Source organism: Centroberyx gerrardi, chromosome 24 (genome assembly GCF_048128805.1).
Source record: "Centroberyx gerrardi isolate f3 chromosome 24, fCenGer3.hap1.cur.20231027, whole genome shotgun sequence".
Taxonomy (NCBI): Eukaryota; Metazoa; Chordata; class Actinopteri; order Beryciformes; family Berycidae; genus Centroberyx; species Centroberyx gerrardi.
The window spans coordinates 19,900,389-19,923,255 of NC_136020.1; the positions used below are offsets into that span (position 1 = coordinate 19,900,389).

A 22,867-nucleotide genomic window follows, 5' to 3' on the forward strand; every position below is an offset into this window, starting at 1 on the left:
GGCATTGCTAAATTAAACCGCCTCTATCGGAACGGAAGCGCTGACGAATCAAAACCACGACACGGAGACATTGCGGTGTGACACCAGCACTCCTTCCCAGATTGGCACTTGTGAGGGAGGCCCATGTGGTGTGTTAATGAGCGGGCCACACACTGGCACTTTAGCAAGCTTTAACTAAATCATTTTCGCACCTGAATGTTCGTGTAGCTTCACTTTCTACGATGCTGTTAGAAGCACTGGAAGAGGACGTAACGGTCGTCTGTAATGCCGTTGCCGGTAAGTGTTGAAGGAGGCCAGAGTAAGCTAGCTAAGCTAACCAGCGTTAGATATTACTACTGCTGGTACTCGTTAGCATGCAGCTAAAAAGCAGTAAAGGCTTTAGATATTGTACTTATTCATAGCCCATTCAATGGCAGCAAGTGTCGCTTCGTGTTTGGTTGTTTATATTGTTTGTTTTTTGTGTTTATTCAGACTGGGTGTTAATGTGAATGTTGGTTGCATAATGTTACCTAGCTGCCCCCCACTGAATGAATGCAGTGATTTCACATAGCTGCTGACAACTAGCTAGCTGGCAGCTCTTGGTGTCTGACATAGCTTTTGACTGTCACACTGAACAACCTATTATAACGCTACCTTATGTCAAAGTTCATTATTATGCTGTTACATAATTTCTGAGCCTGTGGTCCCCTCTGTTGATCAGATCCAGGGTCTTACACAGGTTTGGAAAGTCTGGAAATGTATGGAAAAAGAATTGGGTGTTTTCCAGGTCTTGGAAATTATGGAAAAATATTGTTACAATGTCCAAATGTACATGCAACTACACATTTTCTGTTGTTCAGACCCAAATATTCTGGTATTTGTTACTGTGAAGAATATGGAGTGATATGGCAGTTAGTAGGGACAAAACGACAATCTATGTAAACTGTATTGAAGACCAAAATCTTTAAATAAAATCCAGAAAATAAGGTCTGGAAAAAGTATGGAATTTTGAAAGTGAAATTGTGTAGGAACCCTGCAGATCTGTCATCGTTTTCACTGATAAAAATCAAAATCAGAGCTGTAGAGAGATTTTAATCCTTTGAGGTCTTTCAATTTTGGGATCTTTTTGAAGCAGCGTGTTTTCTCACTCTTTACTCCTCTCTCTATCTGTCCCTCAGCCTCGGTGCAGGTCCAGGTGGAGCCGGTGGGTCGCTGGTTCGAGGCCTTCTTGAAGAGGAGGAACAGGAATGTTTCGGCCTCCTTCCAGGAGCTGGAGGAAGAGGAGGAGCTGTCGGAGGAGTCGGAGGACGAAGAGTTCCAGCTGGAGGAGTATCCGATGCTCCGGACCCTCGACCCCAAAGACTGGAAGGTATTAAAGAACTGTGTCACTGGGAGAAGAGAAGTTCCTGCTTCCTCCCCAGCATTTTATGTCCATCAGATCCGAGCTAACATACACAGAAGAAGACGGTCATCAAACCCCTAGTTTTGGTTTTTAATTCCACCTTGGAGTGTGATTGGTTGACGAAATACTTCTGTCTGGATGTTTTTTCCCCATTTTTACGACAGTTTCAACTTTTCTCCTGCCCAATTTTTCTCCTCCTGTCCTCCCCAAAAAGAGTTTAATAGTAGTTCTCATGTTTGACTTGGGACCTCAAACAAAAAAGTCCAACAGTGCAATTATATGCTCAGAGACTCGTTGCTTTACATTGACACAATGCAACAGAATTTAACTCAAATTAATCTGAATCCATTTTTAGTTGTGAAGTGTAACAACTGTGTCTTTGAGGTTTTATGCAGTAAAATGGATAAGAAGACAAACTGGCTTGTCGTTTTTGTGTTGAATCAAATAGAAAATTGTGATGCATTGTGAATTGTTTTAGAATCTATTCGTGGAACTCTGAATCAAATTGTGAGTTTCCCTACTGATTCCTGTGAGAGTGTGAGCTAAAAACACTCACAGGAAACTGTTACTTCTTCCTTTATTATTTTTTTTCTAGACTTTCTGTTTCTGAGTTGGATGCTCATGTAAAAGGAGGTGCAGCAACACTATACATATAATGATGATGTTTAGTATGTATTTCCAAAGATGGTTGATACATAGTGGCTCATATGATGGATGAAAACAGTCACACACAAACACCTTTTCACCTTCTTGTGTCGTCATGTTTTTGTCAGAATCAAGATCACTATGCTGTCCTGGGACTCGCCCACATGAGGTACAAGGCCACACAGAAACAAATCAAAGCTGCCCGTGAGTATGTTTCCTACGCCTGCTCTGATTGGTTGATTCTCTGCTTGGTTGTTTTCTTCACTTGCTGTAGTAAACATTATTTTGTTGTTTCTCCACAGACAAAGCGATGGTGTTGAAGCACCATCCTGACAAGAGGAAAGCTGCAGGAGAGCAGATTGTTGAGGGAGACAATGACTACTTCACCTGTATAACTAAAGGTAAATGATCTCAACATTTTTATACCTAAAATCCTTCATGTAAGTTTGACCTGCTATTCAAAAATCTCCCATTTAAAATGAAAAAATCCTCCCAAAAATTAAACCCTGAATGAAAAACGAGGAAACTCACACCTCTTGGTTTCTCTGCTCGTCTTATTTTCCCTCCCCAGCTATAGAAACCCTGTCGGATCCCGTGAAGCGGAGAGCCTTCGACAGCGTGGATCCCACCTTCGACAACGCCGTGCCTTCAAAGAGCGAGGGCAAGGAGAACTTTTTCGAGGCGTTTGTTCCCGTTTTCGAGAGGAACGCCAGATGGTCTTCCAAAAAGCACGTGCCCAAACTAGGAACGCTGGAGTCCTCCTTTGAAGAAGTGGATAATTTTTACTCTTTTTGGTAAGGCGTGTGCTTCTGCTTTGATTTAAAGAATCACTGGTTGGTGTCGGGTGTCAGAACAGAAAGAGAAGCAGTTGTATGTGTCAGAAAAGACAAAACTTCACTTAACTCTGGTATTTTCCACTGTTTTCATTGAAGGTACAACTTTGATTCATGGAGGGAATTCTCATACTTGGATGAAGAGGAAAAGGAAAAGGCAGAATGGTGAGCGACATCACAACCCCCACCCAAAGTGCCCAAGCATATTCCAGTTCATGTGTTTTACATCTTTAGCGTCTGACTGATGTGTTTTTAATGTTTTTGTTTTTCCAGTCGAGATGAGAGGAGATGGATTGAAAAGCAGAATCGTGCTTCCAGAGCTCAGAGGAAGAAGGAGGAGATGAACAGAATACGAACACTAGTCGGTACGGACTTCCAGAAACAGATTTTTAGAGGATAGATAAGAATAACTCAAAGCTGCACTAGGCAAGATTTACTAAAAATACATAAATTATCAGCCTAAATCAGGAAGTGGGGCTGCAACAGAGAAGTTTACTGACCTCACTGCACAGGAATTCTGGGTATTGAAGTTCAAACAGTTTTCAAACAGTTACTTCTCGCTGCCATTTAGGGCTGCCAATGTCCAAAGTTGCCTACTGCAGCTTTAAGACTATTTTGTGGCACATTAAGGATTTGAAATTAATATATTTATATGACCATGACATGTAAATGCGTCTGGTAGTCAGATCAAAACTAGATTTAGTTCAGTCAGGGGTTTCTCACACAAATTAAGAAGGAAAACAAACGTTCACACTTTTCTATTCTTGGTTTTTCCTTGTTCTGTCTTTGCCTCAGCATACTGACCACGGAAATAAAATGTTGTCTTGACTAGACACACACACACTAATTTGAATTCTACTTGTTGCTAGAAGTCTTGGGTTCAAGCCCTGACCTCTGATAAGCTAAAAGATGAATTTCCCCCCACAGCATCTCAACAAACTAACACTCCATGACTTGTTGATGAGTCGTTCTGCCTCTTCTCTCCAGATACGGCCTACAGTTGTGACCCTAGAATAAAGAAATTCAAAGAAGAAGAAAAGGCCAGGAAGGAATCTGAGAAGAAGGCTAAAGCCGAAGCCAAGAAGAGAGAGCAGGAGGAGAAGGACCGGGTAAGTCTCACTCGCATCCGGTCTGGCTCTGAAATGAACACCTAAGACCAGATGTCAGGAAAGTTTGTCTTTTGTGGATAAATCAATAGCTGGTAACTTTTTGAGACGATAGCATTTGACTATCTGGGTTATCTACAGTCTTTGGTCTTTGCCTGTTCTCAAACGCTTTCTTGCAATTTAAATTCTGTTGCACTTCATGATGAATTTCAAATAAAGTGGGTGAACAAAGTTTAAATTAAGACACAGCACCTTATTCTGTACACAAAATGACGTTGAAAACAGGTAGCGTCTATGAGAAATGTTAATTATTTTAATTTATTTTAGTTTCTAAGAGAAGTGAGTCGCACATTCAAGTTCTAGATGCACAAGAAACGTTGATTTATTAATACCGATGTTTCAGCCATCTGGCTTTCATCTGTATTAATAAATTAACGCGCGACTCACTTCTCTTTCATAAGTTTGGCCGTGTTGGTGTGCAATTCACCCTTTGTTATTTTCTTCAAATTATTTTAGTTTACCAGTCCTTGGCAGGTGAGCCAAAAAGCAAATTTCAGACACTGTATTCAGTCCAGCTTCCATTTATCCAGCATCCAATTTTGAAAAACTGCTAGTGTTCAGTTTGATGGAAGCTCTACCCCGAGGACGATGTGTTAGAAATGGATGCAGATGTTTAAACTCGCTCCTCAGTTTCAAATACTTCTGTTCACCTAATTGAAGTTTTCTTCTAAAATGGCGTGATCACTGGTTTAGCTCTGAGTATGAGATTGGTCAAAGGTTATTTTGAGACAAAGTAACGGTCTTTATTAGCATCTAGGCTCCAGCTGACTTCACTAAACGTTGTATATCAGTGGTGCCTGTGTGACGCTGGGTGGTACGCTGTGTGTGTCTTCCAGGCCCGGCAGGCGGAGCTGGATGCGGCTCGTTTGGCGAAGGAGAAGGAGGAGGAGGAGGCCAAGCAGGTGGCGCAGCAGGCCAAGAAAGAGAAGGACATCCAGAAGAAAGCCATCAAGAAGGAGAGGCAGAAACTCAGGACTACCTGCAAGGTCTCTTCCCATAGAAGCACTATTTGTTTTCCTACTTTCTATCGCCAATGGGTATAAGACAACAGCGATTCAGCCTATTCATAGTATTCTGTTACATCACCACACGGCCATCTTGGTAGGAAAATAACAGGTGATTGTAATAAATTAACTGGTGATAACAATCAAATGACAAACACAGCCAATGAGCTGTGTGTATTGTAAAGCACCATATTGGTAGGAAATGCATGTGACATCATGGGAATACTATGAATATCCAGTTCATGAAGCTTTTCCATTGTCTGTTATAAACAGCCGGTGTGTGGTAGCTCTTTCCTGGGAAAAAATCCTCTGCCACACAGGAAGTGATGCGTTTTACATTTCTGGTTTGTTTGGAATAAACAGAAGAAGAAGAACTGGGTAGTTAGCATGAGCAGCGATAGCCACCATGGCTGAACAGAAACTCAAACTGCATCAACAGAAAATCCAAGCTCCGCCCACACTGTTTGATTGACAGGTGATCTCTGGGAAGTGCAGTGCAGAAACACCACAGCAGTGAGCGTTTAGCAACAAAGATATCATTGAGAGAAATAAAAGAATCTCGCACATCCAAATATCCAGTGTTACAAGAAAGAACAATTACAACCAATTACAATTAGTCAAGTTTGGTAACAGTTTTTCATTTTAGATGCATGAGATATGTCATTCATACATATTTTTCTTTCTTTTCCTTTCTTCGCAGAACTGGAATTACTTTACTGACAACGAAGCGGAGAGCATCAAAATGATGGAGGAGGTGGAGAAGCTGTGTGACCGGCTGGAGCTCACAAGGTTCGGTTTACTGCAACATCATCACTTTGACAAAAAAATGAATTTTAATGCCTGCAGAAGTGTCTGTGATACATTGCTGTGGATCTGAATAGTAAATAGTCTTTAATTGTCTGTGCCTTTCTCCAGTCTGCAATCCCTGAATGAAGTGCTGGCTTCGGGTGTCAAGGAGGAGAGCAAGGCAGCTGTGGAGAAGCAGGTAAACCGCTGACTGACTGGGTGTCGTGTTGCATTGCCTCACTATTATGGATGCTGCCTTGGTTTCAGCTTCTGTGTGTTTGTGCACAGTGGTAGAAAAGTGAAGAGAATCTATCCCAAACTATTTGAGATTCAAGTGAAGCATTTGGGGGGTTTGCTTGTGTTGAATGTATTGCGTGGAAACGTCCTCACAAGTGTACCAACGTGTGGGTCGGTCCTCTCAGGTGCAGGAGGTGAACGCCCAGCTGCAGAAGGAGAAGGAGGCGGAGGTCCAGGCGCGGCAGGCGGCCCGCAGCGCCGAGCAGGCCAGCGGGGGAGGGGGAGCCGGGGGGAAGGGCTGGAACGAGGACGACCTCCAGCTGCTCATCAAGGCGGTGAACCTGTTTCCTGCTGGAACCAACGCCAGGTAGATCTGCTCAAGTAAACCAGCAGCGCTCAGGGAGTGAGGCGCTGTGTTTGGGTTCAAAGATACACAGTGTAGTGCGGGGTTACTGCAATCTTAACCCGATATCGACAAAAAAATCATTTTGGGAATGTGATTTATTGTGATGCATGTGGGCAGAGTCTTTAGCATCAACTGTTATTTAACCAGTGAAAAAGAAGTGATCTCTACATCACTTTCTCAGTGCTTGAAAAATGAGATGCTGATGTCTAGGATTTCCTCAGTTGGAATAAAGTGAAGTATTTTCTGGATTCACAGTAAAAACATCACGTCCGACACTTCCAACACATGTACTGTTTGGACGTTTTCTTCAAAGTAGTGTAAAAAGCAAGAAAGATGAAGATGTGATGAAACATGACGCTGACCAATCAGATTGCTTGGCTGAAACTACCTGTTGTATGAAGACCTTTGATATACTCTACCAACATGTCAAACATCTCTAAATGGAAGTGTGTTATCAAGAAGATAAGTGATGCCATTTAAAAACAAATATGACTTTTAAATGTTTTTGTTTTTCCAGATGGGAAGTTATTGCCAACTACATGAACTTGCACTCCACCAGCGGCATCAAGCGGACAGCCAAAGACGTCATCAACAAAGCCAAGAACCTGCAACGGCTGGGTGAGAACAAATACAAGGAAAATAACTCAAAACTAAAAGTCAAAATGGCCCAGTTTTCCTTTTTAATATGTATATTAGCAGCTGACAACTGCATAGATTCAAACTAAGGCTTGATCTGTTTCCCACCTCTCCATTCTTACTCGTCTCTTCACTGTAACTACAGCAACAGAGAGAGTGTGGGCTGCCCACTCTTCTTAAAATAAAATCAAAAACACAGTTCACTTTTCACAGTCACAGAAAACCTGAGGGAATCATTGAATTTGAAAAGTGTATTTTCCAGACCTAAGAAGTGTTTGTAAATGTCATGGAAATATAGAATATTTCTTTCAACTAGGTAAGAGCTTAATTTAGAGCTGATTTAACATAAAATTGTACAATTTGAACCTACTGTAGGCCCTAACCAGTGTTCACCATGGAAACTGTTCTGTCATGTTGAGTACTAACGTGTAGAAACCCTGTCCTCGTCTCCTCAGATCCCCTACAGAAAGACGAGATTAACAGAAAAGCCTTTGAGAAGTTCAAGAAGGAACACAACGCCGTGCCGCCCACCGTGGACAACGCCGTTCCCTCAGAGAGATTCGACGGTGAGTGTGACAGAGGAGTGTGTGTGTGTGTGTGATTGTATGAAAGTGTAGCAGGACTTTGCTGAAAAAGCATGTGTTCAGCAAACCTTCCCTGGATAAATGAATAAAACAAAGACTAGAGTCAAGACAGATTAACGTCAAAATTTGTATCCCCCAAAAACCGTTTCCTACATGGTGTGTCCTCATTTTGTCGTTTTGCCACACGAAAGGAAGGAAATTACACAGGGAAATTATCATGGGGGAAATGTGCTTAATAAATGAGACTAATGTAGCTTGTGCTTTGAGAGAATAAGATCATAAACAAGCGTGATCTCTGTTCATGGTGAGGCAACTAGGTAGTTTATTTTCAGTAGGCTAAATTCATTTTTTTTGTAATCCTATAAAAGGTTTTACCGTTTGAAATGCCAGTGATAGAAATGACTTTTTAGTGTGAAATCAAGGCAAAAACACACTGCCAGGGGAAACAAATTTTGGCACAATACCGGACTTCTTGACTGTGTGTTAACGCATTTTGCCATGCACACTGCTTAGGTGAATTACGGTATGCGCTTGTTCAGAAGCAGCAGACCTCAGGATGCGTTCAGGGGCCAATCAGACTCGAGTATTCTTCAAAGTATTCTTCTGTCTCGCCCCTCAGCCTCTGGCGACGGTGCCGCTCCCTGGACCACAGAGGAGCAGAAGCTTCTGGAACAGGCGCTGAAGACTTACCCGGTCAGCACACCCGAGCGCTGGGAGAAGATCGCCGCTGCCGTCCCCGGGAGAAGCAAGAAAGACTGTATGAAGAGGTACAAGGTAAGCTGACCGGTGGATCCGTTCTGGAACTGACCGAGGAGGTGTTGGATGTGTGTGTTTCCAGTGAACAGGAATATTTTGAAACGATGAGTATAAAAATATGTGCAAATTAGAAGTCATGTCGATTCTTTTTCACTGCGTTTAAATAAAGAACTTTGAACTGAGCCACACAGATTTAAATGTAAATAAGAAAACCTAAATCTATCTGTCTAAATCCTATTTTAACTATTTTCCATCTTTTCTTTCTTCACCTCTCTAACAGGAATTGGTGGAAATGGTCAAAGCCAAGAAAGCGGCCCAGGAGCAAGTGGCAGCGAAGAGTAAAAAATGACAAGAACCACAAAAGAAGATAGTCTCCGTGTTATTTTAACATTATTGTGTTGGTCTTTATTTTATAATAAAAATTAAAGGAGGAAAAAAAATACAGAAGACAAGACTTAAATAGTGAGTTTGTAAAGTTGTGTTTTATATACTGTACAGTTGGCTGCCGGCTGTAAGCAGCAGCCTGCTAGCTAATTTATCCTGGGAGCGTTTCTGCTCAGGTTCTCATCCAGAACATCCCGCTGCGGATCCGGTTGTAGTCCGGCAGCTGCTCAATCGGACCTGAGATGGAAAGAGAAAACAAAAACAAACTGCATTTAATGTCAATGGAACTGTACTGCTCTCTCAAATCCATTCAGAGCAGCCGGTAAACATTGAAGTAACTTAGTTTTATTTGTTAGCCTTGAATACCATCTTGAATAAAAGGACCAATGACTGCATCTTAATAACAGCAATATTTCACTTTGGTAGAGCATGCTCACTTTAACATGTTAAAGCTGCATTATGCAAGATTTTTATACTACAATACGCCTGTCGTATCAGTCTACATGCTGCAGGCCAAGAGAACAGTGTCTCATCCCTTTGCCCAAATTAAATTCTGGTGCCATGTATGGACACTGGCAGGAAGTGATGAATCAAAACTTAAAAGAGTGAAATCCTAACTGTCAGTGAGCAGCGCTCCGTCCAGAGAAAGATGGACTCACCAACGTTAGATCTTTGGTAAACATGAGTTGTGTACAGTTTACTGACCTCACCTTAGAGAATTTCTGGGTATTTAAGTCCTCAAAATTCAATCAATTTCCTCTTGCTGCCATTTTGGGGTCACCAACATGCAAAATTTGCATAATGCAGCTTTACCTTTACATGCGTACCTTCATGAGTTCATGGACAGTCAACCACAGATAACAATGTGCTACATACTGGTCCCCACTGACATTCAAGCTTTTTCCACTCTCTCTCCACATGAGACCCCTAGTTAGCTGTTGTTTTATTGCCAATAAGAGGAGGATAGCCGTTGAAATGGTTACAAATTAGTAAATTAGTTACAATTTCCCCCAACAGCCATCAATAAAGTACCACACCGTAAAGTGTTCAGAGAGATAAAAAAACCTCAACATCGGTGACTCACTGTGCCTTAACCAGACTGCGGCCTCTATCTGTCTATAAACTCTTTAAGGTATCTCTGCTACAAAGTGTACATGTTCATCTAATGGGAAATATTGCTCTAACCCGTTATTAGAAATCACAAAGAGAGCGGAGGGAGACATACCAACTGCTGCGATGGCAGGAGCTTTGTCGTAGATGTATTTGGTGCACACGTCCTTGATGGTCTTGGCATCGATGGCCTGTTGAGGGACAGAAAGGAAAACGTTTCAAAATAAAAGACACTGCAGTAATTTTCCTGCTAGAATTCTTCCAGTGTCTTCATCTTTTTACTTTCATTCTGGAGGTTCACACAGGCCTTGAAAATGCATCGAAGTTTGGATTTGTAGAATAAGGATAAGGAAAATGAATGGATGGCCTTGAAAGTACTTGATTTTGTTTTATTAAAATATAGCACCCGATTTCATCAATAGATCATAGCTCTCTGTACCTCCAAGGATCAACACTTCTTGACAAGATCATGAGTAAAAAATAAGACCTCTATGATTTTAATAATTTTGACAAAGGTCCTATCTTGCCCCAAAACATGCCAATTTTGAGTCCTTGAATTTCACCAAACAAGATCTCGAAAGTCTTTAAATTTGTTATCCAGTGAGCGTGGGGAACTGTGTATTCTCGACACACAACGCTTTGACTTTCAACAGCGCCCACTCACGTCGATCCTGGCCTCCAGCTCGTGCAGCGGGATCCTGCGGCTGTAGCACAGCATCTGCCTGCCGATGTCCTCGCAGATGGGCGTGGATCCTGGAGAAAGCACAGAGACAAACTGACGTCAAGAAGAACCAACGCGACACGACGCTTCCCTGATCATCAGCCTGACGCGCCGCCGCCTTACCGTCCAGGTGCAGCAGCATGTTGGTCTTCAGCAGGTTCTTGGCTCGAGCCACTTCGCTCTCCGTCACGCTCGTACAGAGGGACATCCTGTAGAAAATGACGGGGATAATCATTAAAATAAAGTATCCGTGGGTCCTTAAACGTCTCAAAATAAACAAGTAAACATGTCGTCCCCCCATGAATAATACAGGCTCCCCTTGGCCAATCAGCAACAAGATGATTCATCCCTCCAAGTTTCATCAAAATCAGTGCTCACTAACCCTAACCCCATTTCAAAGCAGGTGAAAAATTCATTTTTCATTCCATTGTAATAATAATACATTTTATTTATAAAGTGCTTTTCAATGGTACTCAAAAACACTTTATACCAGTTAAGAGAAAAGTCAAATAAATATCTAAAATATATAAAACAAATGGTACAAATGGTAATAAATAAATGAAATAAAATAATGACATGAGTATGCATATTATAACAGTAAAATTGAAAAAACAAACAAACTGATGATGGTTTGTTTTCTGCAGAGGGAGTCAGATATTGTAGGCAGTTTTGAAAAGGTCGGTTTTGAGTTTAAAATTGTGACTTTAAATTTGGCTTTTTGAAACCCGCAGATACCCTGAACAAAACACCGCGTTTAGACTTTAAACATTACTTTTGGAGGACACCCATAAATGCCTTAATGCCACCGTTTCTAGTCTTGCTGGCCCCAGTAGGAATCAAACCCCTTAACCCTTGGAAATGCTTGTCCCATGCTCCATCTATGCATTCAAGGATTTAAGCTTTCAAATTTCAAAAGAGTATATAGACTTTCCCCATGTGCAGCAGCAGAACTCACCACTCCATCTGAGTGAAGTGCATCATGTCGTCGATGGTGCCGGGCTCACACACCATGTAGAGCCCCCACAGGCCGGTGTCTGTGTAGCAGGTGTTGAAGGACTGGAAGCTGTGGCACAGGTTTCCCTGACAGGCCATCTGAGCCAGCTTACTGGACAGATTCTAGGAGAACGGGGAATAGAAATGTGACGCTCTGCATGACAGCCTACAGACTGCTGTTTATGTCCATTTAGAAAAACGATGAGAAGAGGTTCTTGACTTCTACAGTTCATTCTGTTTATGCTTTTTTAAAATTATTTTTGGGGCATTTTTGCCTTTACTTGATAGGTGAAAGTGGAGAGAGACAGTAAACATTGGGAAAGAGAGAGGGTGATCACATGCGACAAAGGTCCTGGGTCGGATTCAAACCCAAGACATCACAGTAACATGGTACATGCCTTAGACCATTGAGCCACCAGGACGTCCCGTTCTGTTTATGCTTTGCCATATAAGAGCTTTTCAAACATGGGAATGCAGCTGATTAGTCTGTATGTCAGGTGATACAATGAAGGATAATGTGTATCAAACAACTGGACTGAAACACTTCGCTAAACACACAGAAAAGAAGCTTGGAGAACTCCACACAGTAAGGCCCGAGAATACAGAAAAAACAGCTAAATTAACTCGCAATTGCTGAATTTAATCAAACAAGCCACCAATTACTGGCCAACATCAGTCTGTGGCTGGCAGTCAGAAGCCTTTTAATGTTCCCTAGTTAGTACTGAAGTTCAAACTTATCTATCAATTACCTCTCGCTTTTGGGTCACCAACATGCAAATTTGCCTAGTGCAGTTTCAAGTAAAAAAATCGAAAAAGTTCAAACTTGGAGTTGGATCAATTTGTGCCGTGGCACTTTGAGATTTCACCAAACTTACCACGCCTCCACCAAAAGAGCGGTCCCAGTTCCCGATGAGTGTGTTGGCCACCATGAGGGGGATGGTGTCGGGGTGCGACCAGCCCACCGCCTCCACTGCTATGGCAATATGAGCCAGAGGCATCTTGTCGTCACGCACACGGATCTAACAAGCAACAACACAGTTTTTCCACCATCAGTTCCTCCAGGAATTAAAAAATCCAATCCAATCCAATTCCAAGATATTTTTTATTTTAAATCAGTAGTTGTCCATTAATATTTCCAGGGATTCTAGCAACAACCCCCTGCATTTTTACTGCTACATGTGATGATGTGGACTTTTGTACTTCCACCTTACCTCACTTCCCGTGAAGCTGCAGAGAGGAAGAGCCGGGGCCTCGCCCTTGTATCTGGCAGGAAGCTTCCCAAAGTGATACTTGGCCAAATCAATGAGTTCATCATGTGAAACACCTGATCAGAAACAGATGACAAACTCTCCTGAAGTACATTTCCCTGAAGCGGCATCAGAGCGACATTTCACTTTGGCATGAATTTGTGGTTTTCGGGTCGGTGTGATTTCATGAACAATCACCAATAGTGGCTTCATCAGTGAGTCACAATGATGTCATTCATGCTTTCATTAGCTTCAAAATCACACTCATCACCCAGACTATAGAAGGGCGACCGATATATCAACTCCTCTGTTCCTTCATCCTAATTCAGACGGTTTACAATTCCCAGTAAAGAGTGAAAAATGTTTGAATGAAAGTAGTAAACACAGATTCTTGTGTAGGGTAATCAAGTAATGGTGGGAGTTCGCCGTTTCACAGATTCATGTCAAAATGAAGATGATGAAAAATTAAAACCTGTCACTCAAAATTAATTTGACTTTTCAATGGGATAAGGTAGCACTTTGTTGTTGTAATTTCAACTTAATCTAGGAGACAAACGGCTCTAACCTCCAGCAGCAGACAGCACTATCCTGGGGCCTTTGTAGTGAGTGGTGATGTATTCCACCAGGTCTCCTCTGTTGATCGTCCTGCGACACAAACACAAAACCAGCTTACAGCATGTGGAAAAAGGAGTGAGAAAGGTTTGGAACAGTGGTTCTCAACGTGGGGTCCGGGGACCACCAGGGGTCCTTGAGGGGGTTCCAGGGGGTCCACAGCAAACTGATGAACTGTTAAACTTCATTATTTAATTTATATCAAGTTAATACAATTAGAGAATGTAGAAGAATGACTGTTTTGATCATAGTTTCACTGTTATCTCTCTACCTACAATACAGATAGTCATGGGAATCTGGACAAAATCATATGTGACAATAAAAATATTCTCAGATTTGGGTCCGAGAGACAAAATCTCATCAAATGGGGGTCTGTGGCCCTAATGTGGAATAAATTAGGGGTCGTTGATATGAAAAAGGTTGAGAATCACTGGTTTAGAAGACAAAATTTCTTAAGCTAGTTTGATTATAGCAGTAGGCAGACTCAACAAAGTGATAATCCACAAAAATTTCATATAAATAAATGTCTGTTTTACTACTCTCTATCACCGCTTGATATAACACAACAGTGATTCAACCTATATGCAGTTCATAAATCTTTTCCATTGTCTGTTCTGAACAGCCGGTGTCTGGTAGCTCTTTCCTCGGTTTGTTTGGAATCAACAGAAGAAGAAGAACTGGGTAGTCAGCATGAGCAGCGATAGCCACCATGGCTGAACAGACAAAGAAAAGAGAAACTCAAACTGCATCGACAGAATACCCAAGCTCCGCCCACACCGTTTGACTGACAGGAGATCTCTGGGAAGTCCTTACTTGATGTTCTCTGTGGGGCCCAGGATGGTCCGGCCCAGCGCGGTGGACTGGTACGCGGTAGCGTGGAGGTAGTCGAACACCACCTCCTGCAGGTTGGTCTCCACCTCCTGCATCTCCCTCAGGATCACGCCTCGCTCTCTCTCGATCTCCGCCTCGCCCAGCATGCTGTTCTGGATAATGTCTGCCAGGATCTCCACAGCTTGGGGAATGAAAACAGGGGGGATTTAACTATGTCACCACTGTGGAAAAAGTATTTTTTTAATCAAAATCCACCCTCAGACACTCCTGTACTGTTAAATATCATCAATCTGTGATGTTCAATGCATTCCAGGAGTTATTTTGTGATGAAAATGTTGTAATTTACTTTTTTGTTGTACCCACTTTCCCTCAGTCTGCCTTGTCTACTTCTACTTAAGTTAAGTGATTTCCTACATTTCCCAGAATGCCTTTCAACAACCCCCAGAGAAGAGGTGTGAACTTGTTAGTGGAGTGACAGTTTTTCCAATAGAGAAAAAATGGGTTGGCTCTTACTTAAAACTCAACATGTCTTTTAGCTGCATTGCATTCTGGTCTCTCTCCTGCTCCTGTGGGTGGAGAAACTGGTCTCTCTCCTCTTCTACGATGGATTTCTTCCTGTATGATTGTTGAACGTCTCTTGGTGCAAAATGGCGGCTCTAGAAAGAAGCCCTCGCTCTTTGATGCTGAGGGACTGACACCAAAACCTGACGTTTACCATTGATGTTTTAGATCGCTGAAATTTGTTATTATTATTATTAAACTTCACCATAGCTGTGCTGGAAATACCTTGATGTGACTGCAAGGTGCAACACCAACAGCTGTTTTTAACCGTGTTAAAGTGTCTTAAGGTGGATTTCTCCTTTAAACAGCTGTTAAACATGAAGATCTTTTCTCTTGCATGAAGGGCATTGAGAAGCAGCTGTTTTGATTATCCAAGCTAATATTTCTGCATCTAAACTGGATTCTCCAACAGGAATGACATGCATGCCATTCTCTTCATCACGGATTTCATCATCATCAAGATCAGAACAAGTACTTCTCACTGTAGGTTTAATCTTAACTCTAACCCCCGGCTCCTCCTCCCTGTCATCGCACCTCGTGGAAGATCCTTGGAGAAGGCTTTGGCATAATACACCGTCTGCTCCCGGGACGTGTACGCGTTCAGGTGGGCTCCCATGTTCTCTATCTCCAACTCCAGGTCGAGCTGGGAGCGCTTTCTTGTACCCTTTCACACACACACACACACACACACACACACACACACACACACACACACACACACACACACACACACACACACACACACACACACACACACACACACACACACACACACGTGAATAAAACCTGCAGGTAAATCCAGTGTTAGAAGTGGTTAAGGTGTTGCTGTATTGTTACCATCTCACCTTAAACGCCATATGTTCCAAGAAATGCGCTGTGCCATTGTTCCTCTCATTCTCATAGCGGCTGCCAGCATCGATCCAGAGGCCGACCTGTCAGTCAGCAATGAACAAAATCTCTTAAAGTCACTATGAAACTGCCTTTTGAGAGCATCTTACTTCCTTAATGTTAAGTATTTCCTGTTGAAACAGGATGTTGGGGAGTGACATAACACACAAAAGTAATGAGATTTTGATATAAAAATTAAATAAAATGTGTTTTTTTTGTCATTTTTGTGGCATAAATTGTCAAAAAGGTGTATGGTATGATAGTTAGAGTGAGCTAAAAAGGTGAAAAAGTCATTTTCAACTTTAACATGGGCCCAAGTGCCCAGACTGTGAGGGTCAGAGGTCAGGGGTCAACTCACTGTGCAGGTGGAGAGACCAGAGTCTTCTGAAGCAACACGAAGTCCGTTCTCTAAAGTCGTCACCTTGGTCTCAGGGACGTTCAGGATCACCTGGTTGGCAGCTTGAGTGGCCAGAAGTCTGTGCAAACCAGTGATGGGCTGAAGGTGGAGGACAGAGGTAAGTTAGCCCAGTAGTGCTCAAAGTGAGGTTCGGGGCCCCACAGGGGGTCCTTGAGGGGATTCTAGGCAGTCCCCAGCAACATGAGGATTAGTTTCATTTCACTACAATTTAATTCACTAGAAATTATCCTGATTAGACAATGTATAAGAGCGACTACTCTAATCACGTTTCACTCTAACCACTATTATTATTCTTGTTTCAGGCCATGTCTTACAGGTTTTATTGCTTGCTTGAAATATCATTGTTTGTCACTTGTGTGCTGTTTGTGTTTAAATGTTGTTGTTATTTATTATCAGAGCTGCCTCTTGGCCAGGTCTCCCTTGTAAAACAGAAAGCGGTTCTCAATGGGACTTCCTGGTCAAATAAAGCTTAAAAAAAAGTAAATAAAAATATTATCTCTCCACGTAGAGTGTAGATAGACAATTCAATACTAAATCAATAACAAACATCTTCTATACCTGGAACAAAATCTGACAAAATAGGGATTTGTGGCCTAAAATGTGTCTATTTGTGATCTTTGACATGAAAAAGTTTGATAAGACCTAAGTTACCTCAGCCTGGGATAAATAACAGTCATGGTGACTGTTCAAAATGAGGACAGTGACGTCACCAGTCACCAGTCAACTGTTAACAACAGTGAATTAAACCGAAATTTTAAAAAAAGTTACAAAAAAATAAATGCATATTATGATAAATTTCATCATCTTTTACAAAATAATGAAATGTTTCTTTTTTCTGCAATAAATATACTATTGCCAATGTAAAAAAAAAAAAAAAAAAGACAGTGAATTAAACCAGAGACTTTTATTAAATCTCGTCATCACTAGATAATTTAAATTACTGTATTTTATTACACAAACTCCAAGTTTATAAGTTGGGAAATTCAGCCCTAGTTTGAGCATGCTAACCGTTAGAACGCTACTCACACAGCTTGACAGGCCATGCTGTTTCCATTAGACTCAATATTGATAACTTATTATTTTGCCAGTAAGCATTAGATAAAATATCGATCTGTAAACGTCTCCTTACCCTGCTTATGGAATCTGTCTTCAATAAATTTCTTTTGACGAGATATCGCCCTGCGGACGTGAGACGCTGTAAGGACGCCGCCATATTGTTTATCTGTCACACTGCGCAAGTGCAGACGACGTTTTCGTGACGCAATGGAGGAGCAACACGCTACTTCCGTTAGGAAATGTGACATTAAATTATCATTAAATTAATAACCACCGTTTGGAAATGCTGAAAATGACATAAATTCCATACAAAAGTAAGGGTGTGATTAAGGCAACACAAAAACAAGAGATAATGGGGAAAAATGATTAACCATATGCAGCCTAATGTAGATGAAAAGACATAAAGAGGGGTATAATTGACATTTTAAAAGAAACGATTTGTTATTGTTATTGTTATTTGCACACGTAACCCATACATAACATCAATTTCATCATTAGTACTTTGCATTTTCCTAAAAACGTTGCAAAATATATATTTTTTCCAATATGGGGCTTTTATTTTGAAACAACTGTCAATTTGAAAGCGGAAGTGTAGCTTCAGCTTTAGCGCGCATTCTCCTAACCGAGGGACCGAGGGTTTCAAGTTCGCTTTTTCTATCGGAACCTCAACATAGGAGTTAACCGTAAGTGCAAGGGTCAAGCACGGTTTAAATACATTTGTTTTCAGCCCAGACAGCCTCTGTGTTGGCTCAGAGTCAACCGGAGTGTCGGAGGTTTGAACCGGTTTCTGTTCGTCACTAGACTTATTTCACTCTGTTGCCAGCAACAATATTTAGTTGCGTGGTAACGTTAGCTACCGATGGGTGTATATCGCAAATTGGAAGTGTCCTAAACTTTACGTCAGCTAAAAAACAACAACACTAAACACCCATTAGCTTTCGGTGTGACTTCCAAACAAGAAATGGCGGATGCCAGAGACACAATGGAAGATGACCTGGAAGATGGAGAGCTCTCCGGGTCTAACTCGGATTCAGAAATGGGAGCCGTAGCAGAGGCTCGACCCCAGTTTCCCGCGGCTCCAGTTTTCAGCGGCCAGTCCTTCCAGAGCAGAGCCGCTCCCCAGGCTTCAGCTACCGGCTACCGCAGCGCGGTGAGGACGGCGGACTCCAGCGACAGCGACCCGGACTCGGACGAGGAGGCTGCGGTTTGGCGCCGGAAACGTCAGAAAGTGTCCGACGCCCCCCCACCTGCAGCCCCCACCTTAAGCTACACCGCCCGGCCAAACCCCCAGGCCGGCCCCGGCGCACCGGGAGCCCGCAAGGTCAACAACATCTGGGGCTCCGTGGTCCAGGAGCAGTGCCAGGACGCCATAGCAGCAGAGCTGGGCATTTTCGGCATGGAGGGTGATGTGAGCATGTCCAGCAGGAATGTGGAGACTTATAACTACGTCCTGGCCCGCAAGATGATGGAGAAGGAGAGGGAGGAGGAGGAGCAATCGAGGAACCATGGAGAAGTGTCCATGTTGGACGCCCAGCTGGATGAGTACATGAGGGGTCAGGAGTCAGAAGAGAGGGGGGGCAGCGACTCCAAGAGGAAGAGGACAGCTAAAGAGAGACTGGGCCCCAGAGCCGAGATGGACATCAAGGGCCGCTACGAGATCACAGAGGACGACCCCGAGGACAGGGTGGTGGAGGAGATCGCACACAGGCTGCAGGAGCCCAAACAGGACCTGATAGAGCGCGTCGTCAGCGTCCTCGGGAAGAAAAAGGCTATAGAGCTGCTGGGAGAGACCGCCACGCTGGAGGAAAACGGCGGCCTGTACACCATGGACGGCAGCAGGCGGCGGACGCCCGGCGGGGTTTACCTCAACCTGCTGAAGAACACGCCCAGCATCACCAAGGCCCAGGTCAAGGAGATCTTCTACGACGAAAGCCAGAGGGACTGCAAGAGCAAGAAGGCCGCCCAGAAACGCAGGCGGCACGTCGTGGCCAAGAAGATGAAGCAGGCCATCAACACGCTGAACCTGCAGGAGCACGACGACGTGTCCAGGGAGACGTTCGCCAGCGACACCAACGAGGCCTTGGAGTCCCTGGAGGAAGTGGCAGAAGAAGAAGGCCAGGCGGAGGAGGAGACCGCCGTGGGCACAGAGGACACCGCTGTGGTCTACAACTCCGCAGACCTGGAGGTCTTCTGAGGCCGAACGTCCGTGTGAACACTCAAAACACTGAAAGCACTGTCAAACTTACTGTCTCTACTGTATAAGGAGTCACAACTGAGTGCCGGTTTTCTTTACTTTAATAAAAGGAGCTTGAGTTGACAGAACCGTCCTCTCCTTTCCAGCACATTTATGTTTCTAGTTTGGCACAGCAGACATTTGTAGTTTGCAACACATGTAAACACGGAATCAAATTGAACACTTGGGTTAGTCTTTGGTGTAATAAAATGTTATTTGCTGTGAGATCACATCGCCTAATCAAATTGAACAAAACATTAAGGTGTCGTAGCATTTTGGGATAATAGTGAAGCAATCTCAGTTTAATTTCAGGCCCTGTTAGCCCGCATTGCCATGGTAACATAATGCTAACATCCCAGTGACTTTCTTTCTTATCATTTTGCATTAGATACTGAGGTCTTGATCTATTGAATCAATCTATTTAGTTCTATTTGTTGGAAGATAAGTAAAGGTGACTCATGTGATCTCATTAAAAGGAAATCAAGAAAGTGCTGAGTTGTAACAGTAGGTCATTTGCTTAGTGGAAGTTGCCCCCCCCCCCCCCATAAGAAAAGTAATCCTTTATTCTTAGTATGGTGATATAGCATCATGTCCCAGATCCAAATGGCTGTATATGATGGACTGTGTTATCAGTCGGTCAGTATGTCCGGGTCTCGAATCATAATGAATCAAGTTTATTCAAAAGAACCTGAAAAAATAGAAAAAAACATCCTCACCCATGAATGATCTGTATTTGTTTCAGTTCACCTGTTTGTCCACCAGATGGCAGACACACTTCATTCCCCACCAACCACTGACTGCCTTTTACTAGGTTTTTATTGTTATACAGTTAATTCATGGCCGATAGCTCAATGTCAGCAGGTGTTATCTTTAAGAGAAATAGACGTTTCATTCATCTATTTGTTTGAGTTATGCATGCATTCAGTTATTAAAGTATGAAAGTAGTTATTTCTATGACAGTGAAAGCATGTTTCAGTACATTACATTCAAACCATGAGATTTCAGATATCTGTTAAATCAAAGATTAATTCTGCTATTGACAATGCTATAAAATAGAATAAAATGTGATTGGGGGGGTTATACTGAATTACCATACAGTCTAGGTTTCTTGTTTTCCTTTTTTCAGTGTTTTGCCAAAGATAAGGAGATGTTGATGTTGCACACCTACAGTGATAAAACCCAGGATGCATCTGATTAAAAGTTCTTGTATGTTGACTGAATGTGTTTTTTATGCACCAAAACACGTTTCCCATCTCATGTATCCGAGTTCAACTGTTGATAATGACATTTCACTAACATTCAGTATTACACAACCCAGTTTAGAGTAGCGCTCAACCAAACTGATCTCTCTTGCATCTCTGGATCTCTGGAACACAAAACCTATCATCCACGTCCCAAATTACTAATGGTCGCTTTGTTTGTCAACCCTAGTTTTCCCATAGAAGTCTGTAAGAATATTAGCTAAGATGAAACTCAGCTGCTAAAGTGACACTTTACAACCTGAATCATGGTGGTGGGTGAGAGGACAACAGTTTTGGGGCTACACTATCTTAGAGCGTTGACATGAACATGTTTACATGACATGTTTTAAAATGTAGTAGAAGTAGTAATAGTAATATCAGTAATAGTAGTAGCAGTAGTATTTGGTCATGTCATGTAGTCTGTGCTGAAGTCATGCTACAGCGTCACATCCAGGGGGGTAGAGGTGTTACAGAAGCATCATAGAGCCGGCTGGCGGCCATGTTGGGAGACCACCATGTAACTCCAGAACTACAGCCTAGTCCGACTTGCTGTCAACACTGCAAACACCATGGTCAGGTTTTGTTATGTAGCTGGCTGTTCCGGTAAGGGAGGAGAAACAGCAAAGATTAAGTGATCAGAAGTTATCAGAAAAATGAAGACGACTAGCCTCAATCAATCACAATGACGTCAAGACAGACAGCGATCAATACAGGGTCTATTCACATCAGTTCATATGTGGTGAGTAGTTTTAACTAGCTCTCCAAATACAGTATAACGCTTGTTATCCAAGTAAGAGTCAACAAGAAATCAACTTTAGAAAAAGAAATGTCTGAATGACTGCTAGCAAACACAACACCATCTACTGCTTTTGTTGCTTAGCAACACAAAAGAAGTCTAACAGATTCATGCACTGATCAATTATTGGACACATCCCTAACTGATTCCTTTGTTTTGGGTCCGACCCTCGGGCGTCAAAGTAGATCCGTGTTCAAAATCTGTCTAGGGAGGAGAATTTTGTTTTTGTCTGAAGAGGAGAAACAAATATCCAAATGTTATTCCTGCTTGTTCCAGTCTGTCTCGTATGACACAACACCAAGGTTGCTGCATCATATTTTTGAGAAAGTTTTTATTTGTTTGCAGTTTTGTAGATTTCAGGTAAATCAGATTACGGCGCTGCCCCAGGTCACATGATCAGCCTCTACTTGAGGTTTTCTACCAACTACCTTCTGAATCAAGTCTCCACTCACCTTCAGTTTATCTGCTGGAGCCCTCACTCCTCCAGTCCATGAACAGAGACACCAGGAATATACAGTACTGTTCCCCCTGAGACACTGAGCCTGGCAGATCGTCACAACGTCTCGCTTCTTGTCTCCATCTTTTTTTTTTTGTTGTTCTTGTATTTACCGATGATGACAAGAGGATGGCAGCAAAGGCCTGAGTGACAGTCTGAACCTGATATGGCTGTGGTGCTGTTTTGCAAAGGCAGGGGAGTAAAATTTGGGCTGAATGTTTTGGTTTCCAAGGCATTCTTTGATATTTCTGTCCAGTATCTCATTTGAAAGGTGTGGATCTTTTGTGTTATTGCCAGTCTGAAACAGGCATTTTGTTAATTCCATCACAATATTGAAGCTGCATATAGTAACAAAAGACAAAAAAAAATGGCTCATAAAGGGGTTGGTAGCCATCTTTGTGTTAAAAAAAAAAGGGTTTTAAAAGACTCCATGTTTTTATTCCACTATGCAGAACTTATTCAAGCAGTGAAATAAATCCACCATCCACTCTTTGCCTTACAAATCAGAGGTTTTTACTTAAGCAAAACAGACCTCTGTAAACAAATGTCCCCTGCCGGAGCAACTGCATCTAATCAAAGTAAAAGTACACTGTCGCCTCACGCAGCTCCGGGGGAGAACGAAAGGCTTTAATGGCGGCGGTGGGATTTGTCAGCTGTAAAAAAATAAAAAAATAAAAAAAATAAAAAACGCCTCAGAAATGATCATTATCTGAGCGCATGGCTGCCACATGAAAGGCCCCAGTGTTCTGGCAGAGACACGTTTGATAATCCCACCACTTATGGCTGTTTTCATATTTGCTGGCGGATGTGTCTCCTCTGATAAGCCCGCCGCCGTGTACATTAGGA

At 42.5% G+C, this 22,867-nt stretch overlaps 3 protein-coding genes across 3 annotated transcripts; 2 read left to right on the forward strand and 1 right to left on the reverse strand.

The window, feature by feature from the left end:
• The first annotated feature begins 108 nt into the window (after nucleotides 1-108).
• dnajc2 (DnaJ (Hsp40) homolog, subfamily C, member 2) lies at nucleotides 109-9,217 on the forward strand. The gene is made up of 16 exons (XM_071919993.2): nucleotides 109-276; nucleotides 1,158-1,348; nucleotides 2,155-2,230; nucleotides 2,329-2,427; nucleotides 2,598-2,820; nucleotides 2,959-3,024; nucleotides 3,133-3,224; nucleotides 3,847-3,968; nucleotides 4,862-5,011; nucleotides 5,730-5,818; nucleotides 5,945-6,014; nucleotides 6,238-6,419; nucleotides 6,976-7,076; nucleotides 7,550-7,660; nucleotides 8,298-8,452; nucleotides 8,715-9,217. Exons 1-16 carry the CDS (start codon nucleotides 222-224, stop codon nucleotides 8,781-8,783), a joined length of 1,851 nt encoding a protein of 616 aa, XP_071776094.1. The 5' UTR covers nucleotides 109-221; the 3' UTR covers nucleotides 8,784-9,217.
• Nucleotides 8,917-17,430, reverse strand: pmpcb (peptidase, mitochondrial processing subunit beta). Its single transcript, XM_071919992.2, has 13 exons — nucleotides 17,329-17,430; nucleotides 16,140-16,277; nucleotides 15,739-15,825; nucleotides 15,428-15,557; nucleotides 14,315-14,513; nucleotides 13,455-13,534; nucleotides 12,854-12,966; nucleotides 12,518-12,661; nucleotides 11,605-11,765; nucleotides 10,773-10,858; nucleotides 10,593-10,681; nucleotides 10,044-10,119; nucleotides 8,917-9,055 (listed from the first exon to the last, which is right to left on the reverse strand). The coding sequence occupies exons 1-13, from the start codon at nucleotides 17,410-17,412 to the stop codon at nucleotides 8,991-8,993; spliced, it is 1,452 nt and encodes a 483-aa protein (XP_071776093.1). The 5' UTR covers nucleotides 17,413-17,430; the 3' UTR covers nucleotides 8,917-8,990.
• Nucleotides 17,431-17,855: 425 nt separating this feature from the next.
• Nucleotides 17,856-20,703, forward strand: phax (phosphorylated adaptor for RNA export). Its single transcript, XM_071920036.2, has one exon. The coding sequence runs from the start codon at nucleotides 18,217-18,219 to the stop codon at nucleotides 19,447-19,449; it is 1,233 nt and encodes a 410-aa protein (XP_071776137.1). The 5' UTR covers nucleotides 17,856-18,216; the 3' UTR covers nucleotides 19,450-20,703.
• The last annotated feature ends 2,164 nt before the right edge of the window (nucleotides 20,704-22,867 follow it).

Coding starts and splice junctions, on each gene's coding strand:
- pmpcb (XM_071919992.2), bottom strand. CDS start 17,412: ATGGCGGCGTCCTTACAGCGTCTCACGTCCGCAGGGCGATATCTCGTC. Junction 11,766..12,517: donor GCTCTTTTGGTGGAGGCGTG/GTAAGTTTGGTG, acceptor CCGTTCTCCTAG/AATCTGTCCAGTAAGCTGGC. Junction 9,056..10,043: donor TCCTGCCATCGCAGCAGTTG/GTATGTCTCCCT, acceptor TTTCCATCTCAG/GTCCGATTGAGCAGCTGCCG.
- phax (XM_071920036.2), top strand. CDS start 18,217: ATGGCGGATGCCAGAGACACAATGGAAGATGACCTGGAAGATGGAGAG.
- dnajc2 (XM_071919993.2), top strand. CDS start 222: ATGCTGTTAGAAGCACTGGAAGAGGACGTAACGGTCGTCTGTAATGCC. Junction 5,819..5,944: donor GACCGGCTGGAGCTCACAAG/GTTCGGTTTACT, acceptor GCCTTTCTCCAG/TCTGCAATCCCTGAATGAAG. Junction 7,661..8,297: donor TCCCTCAGAGAGATTCGACG/GTGAGTGTGACA, acceptor CTCGCCCCTCAG/CCTCTGGCGACGGTGCCGCT.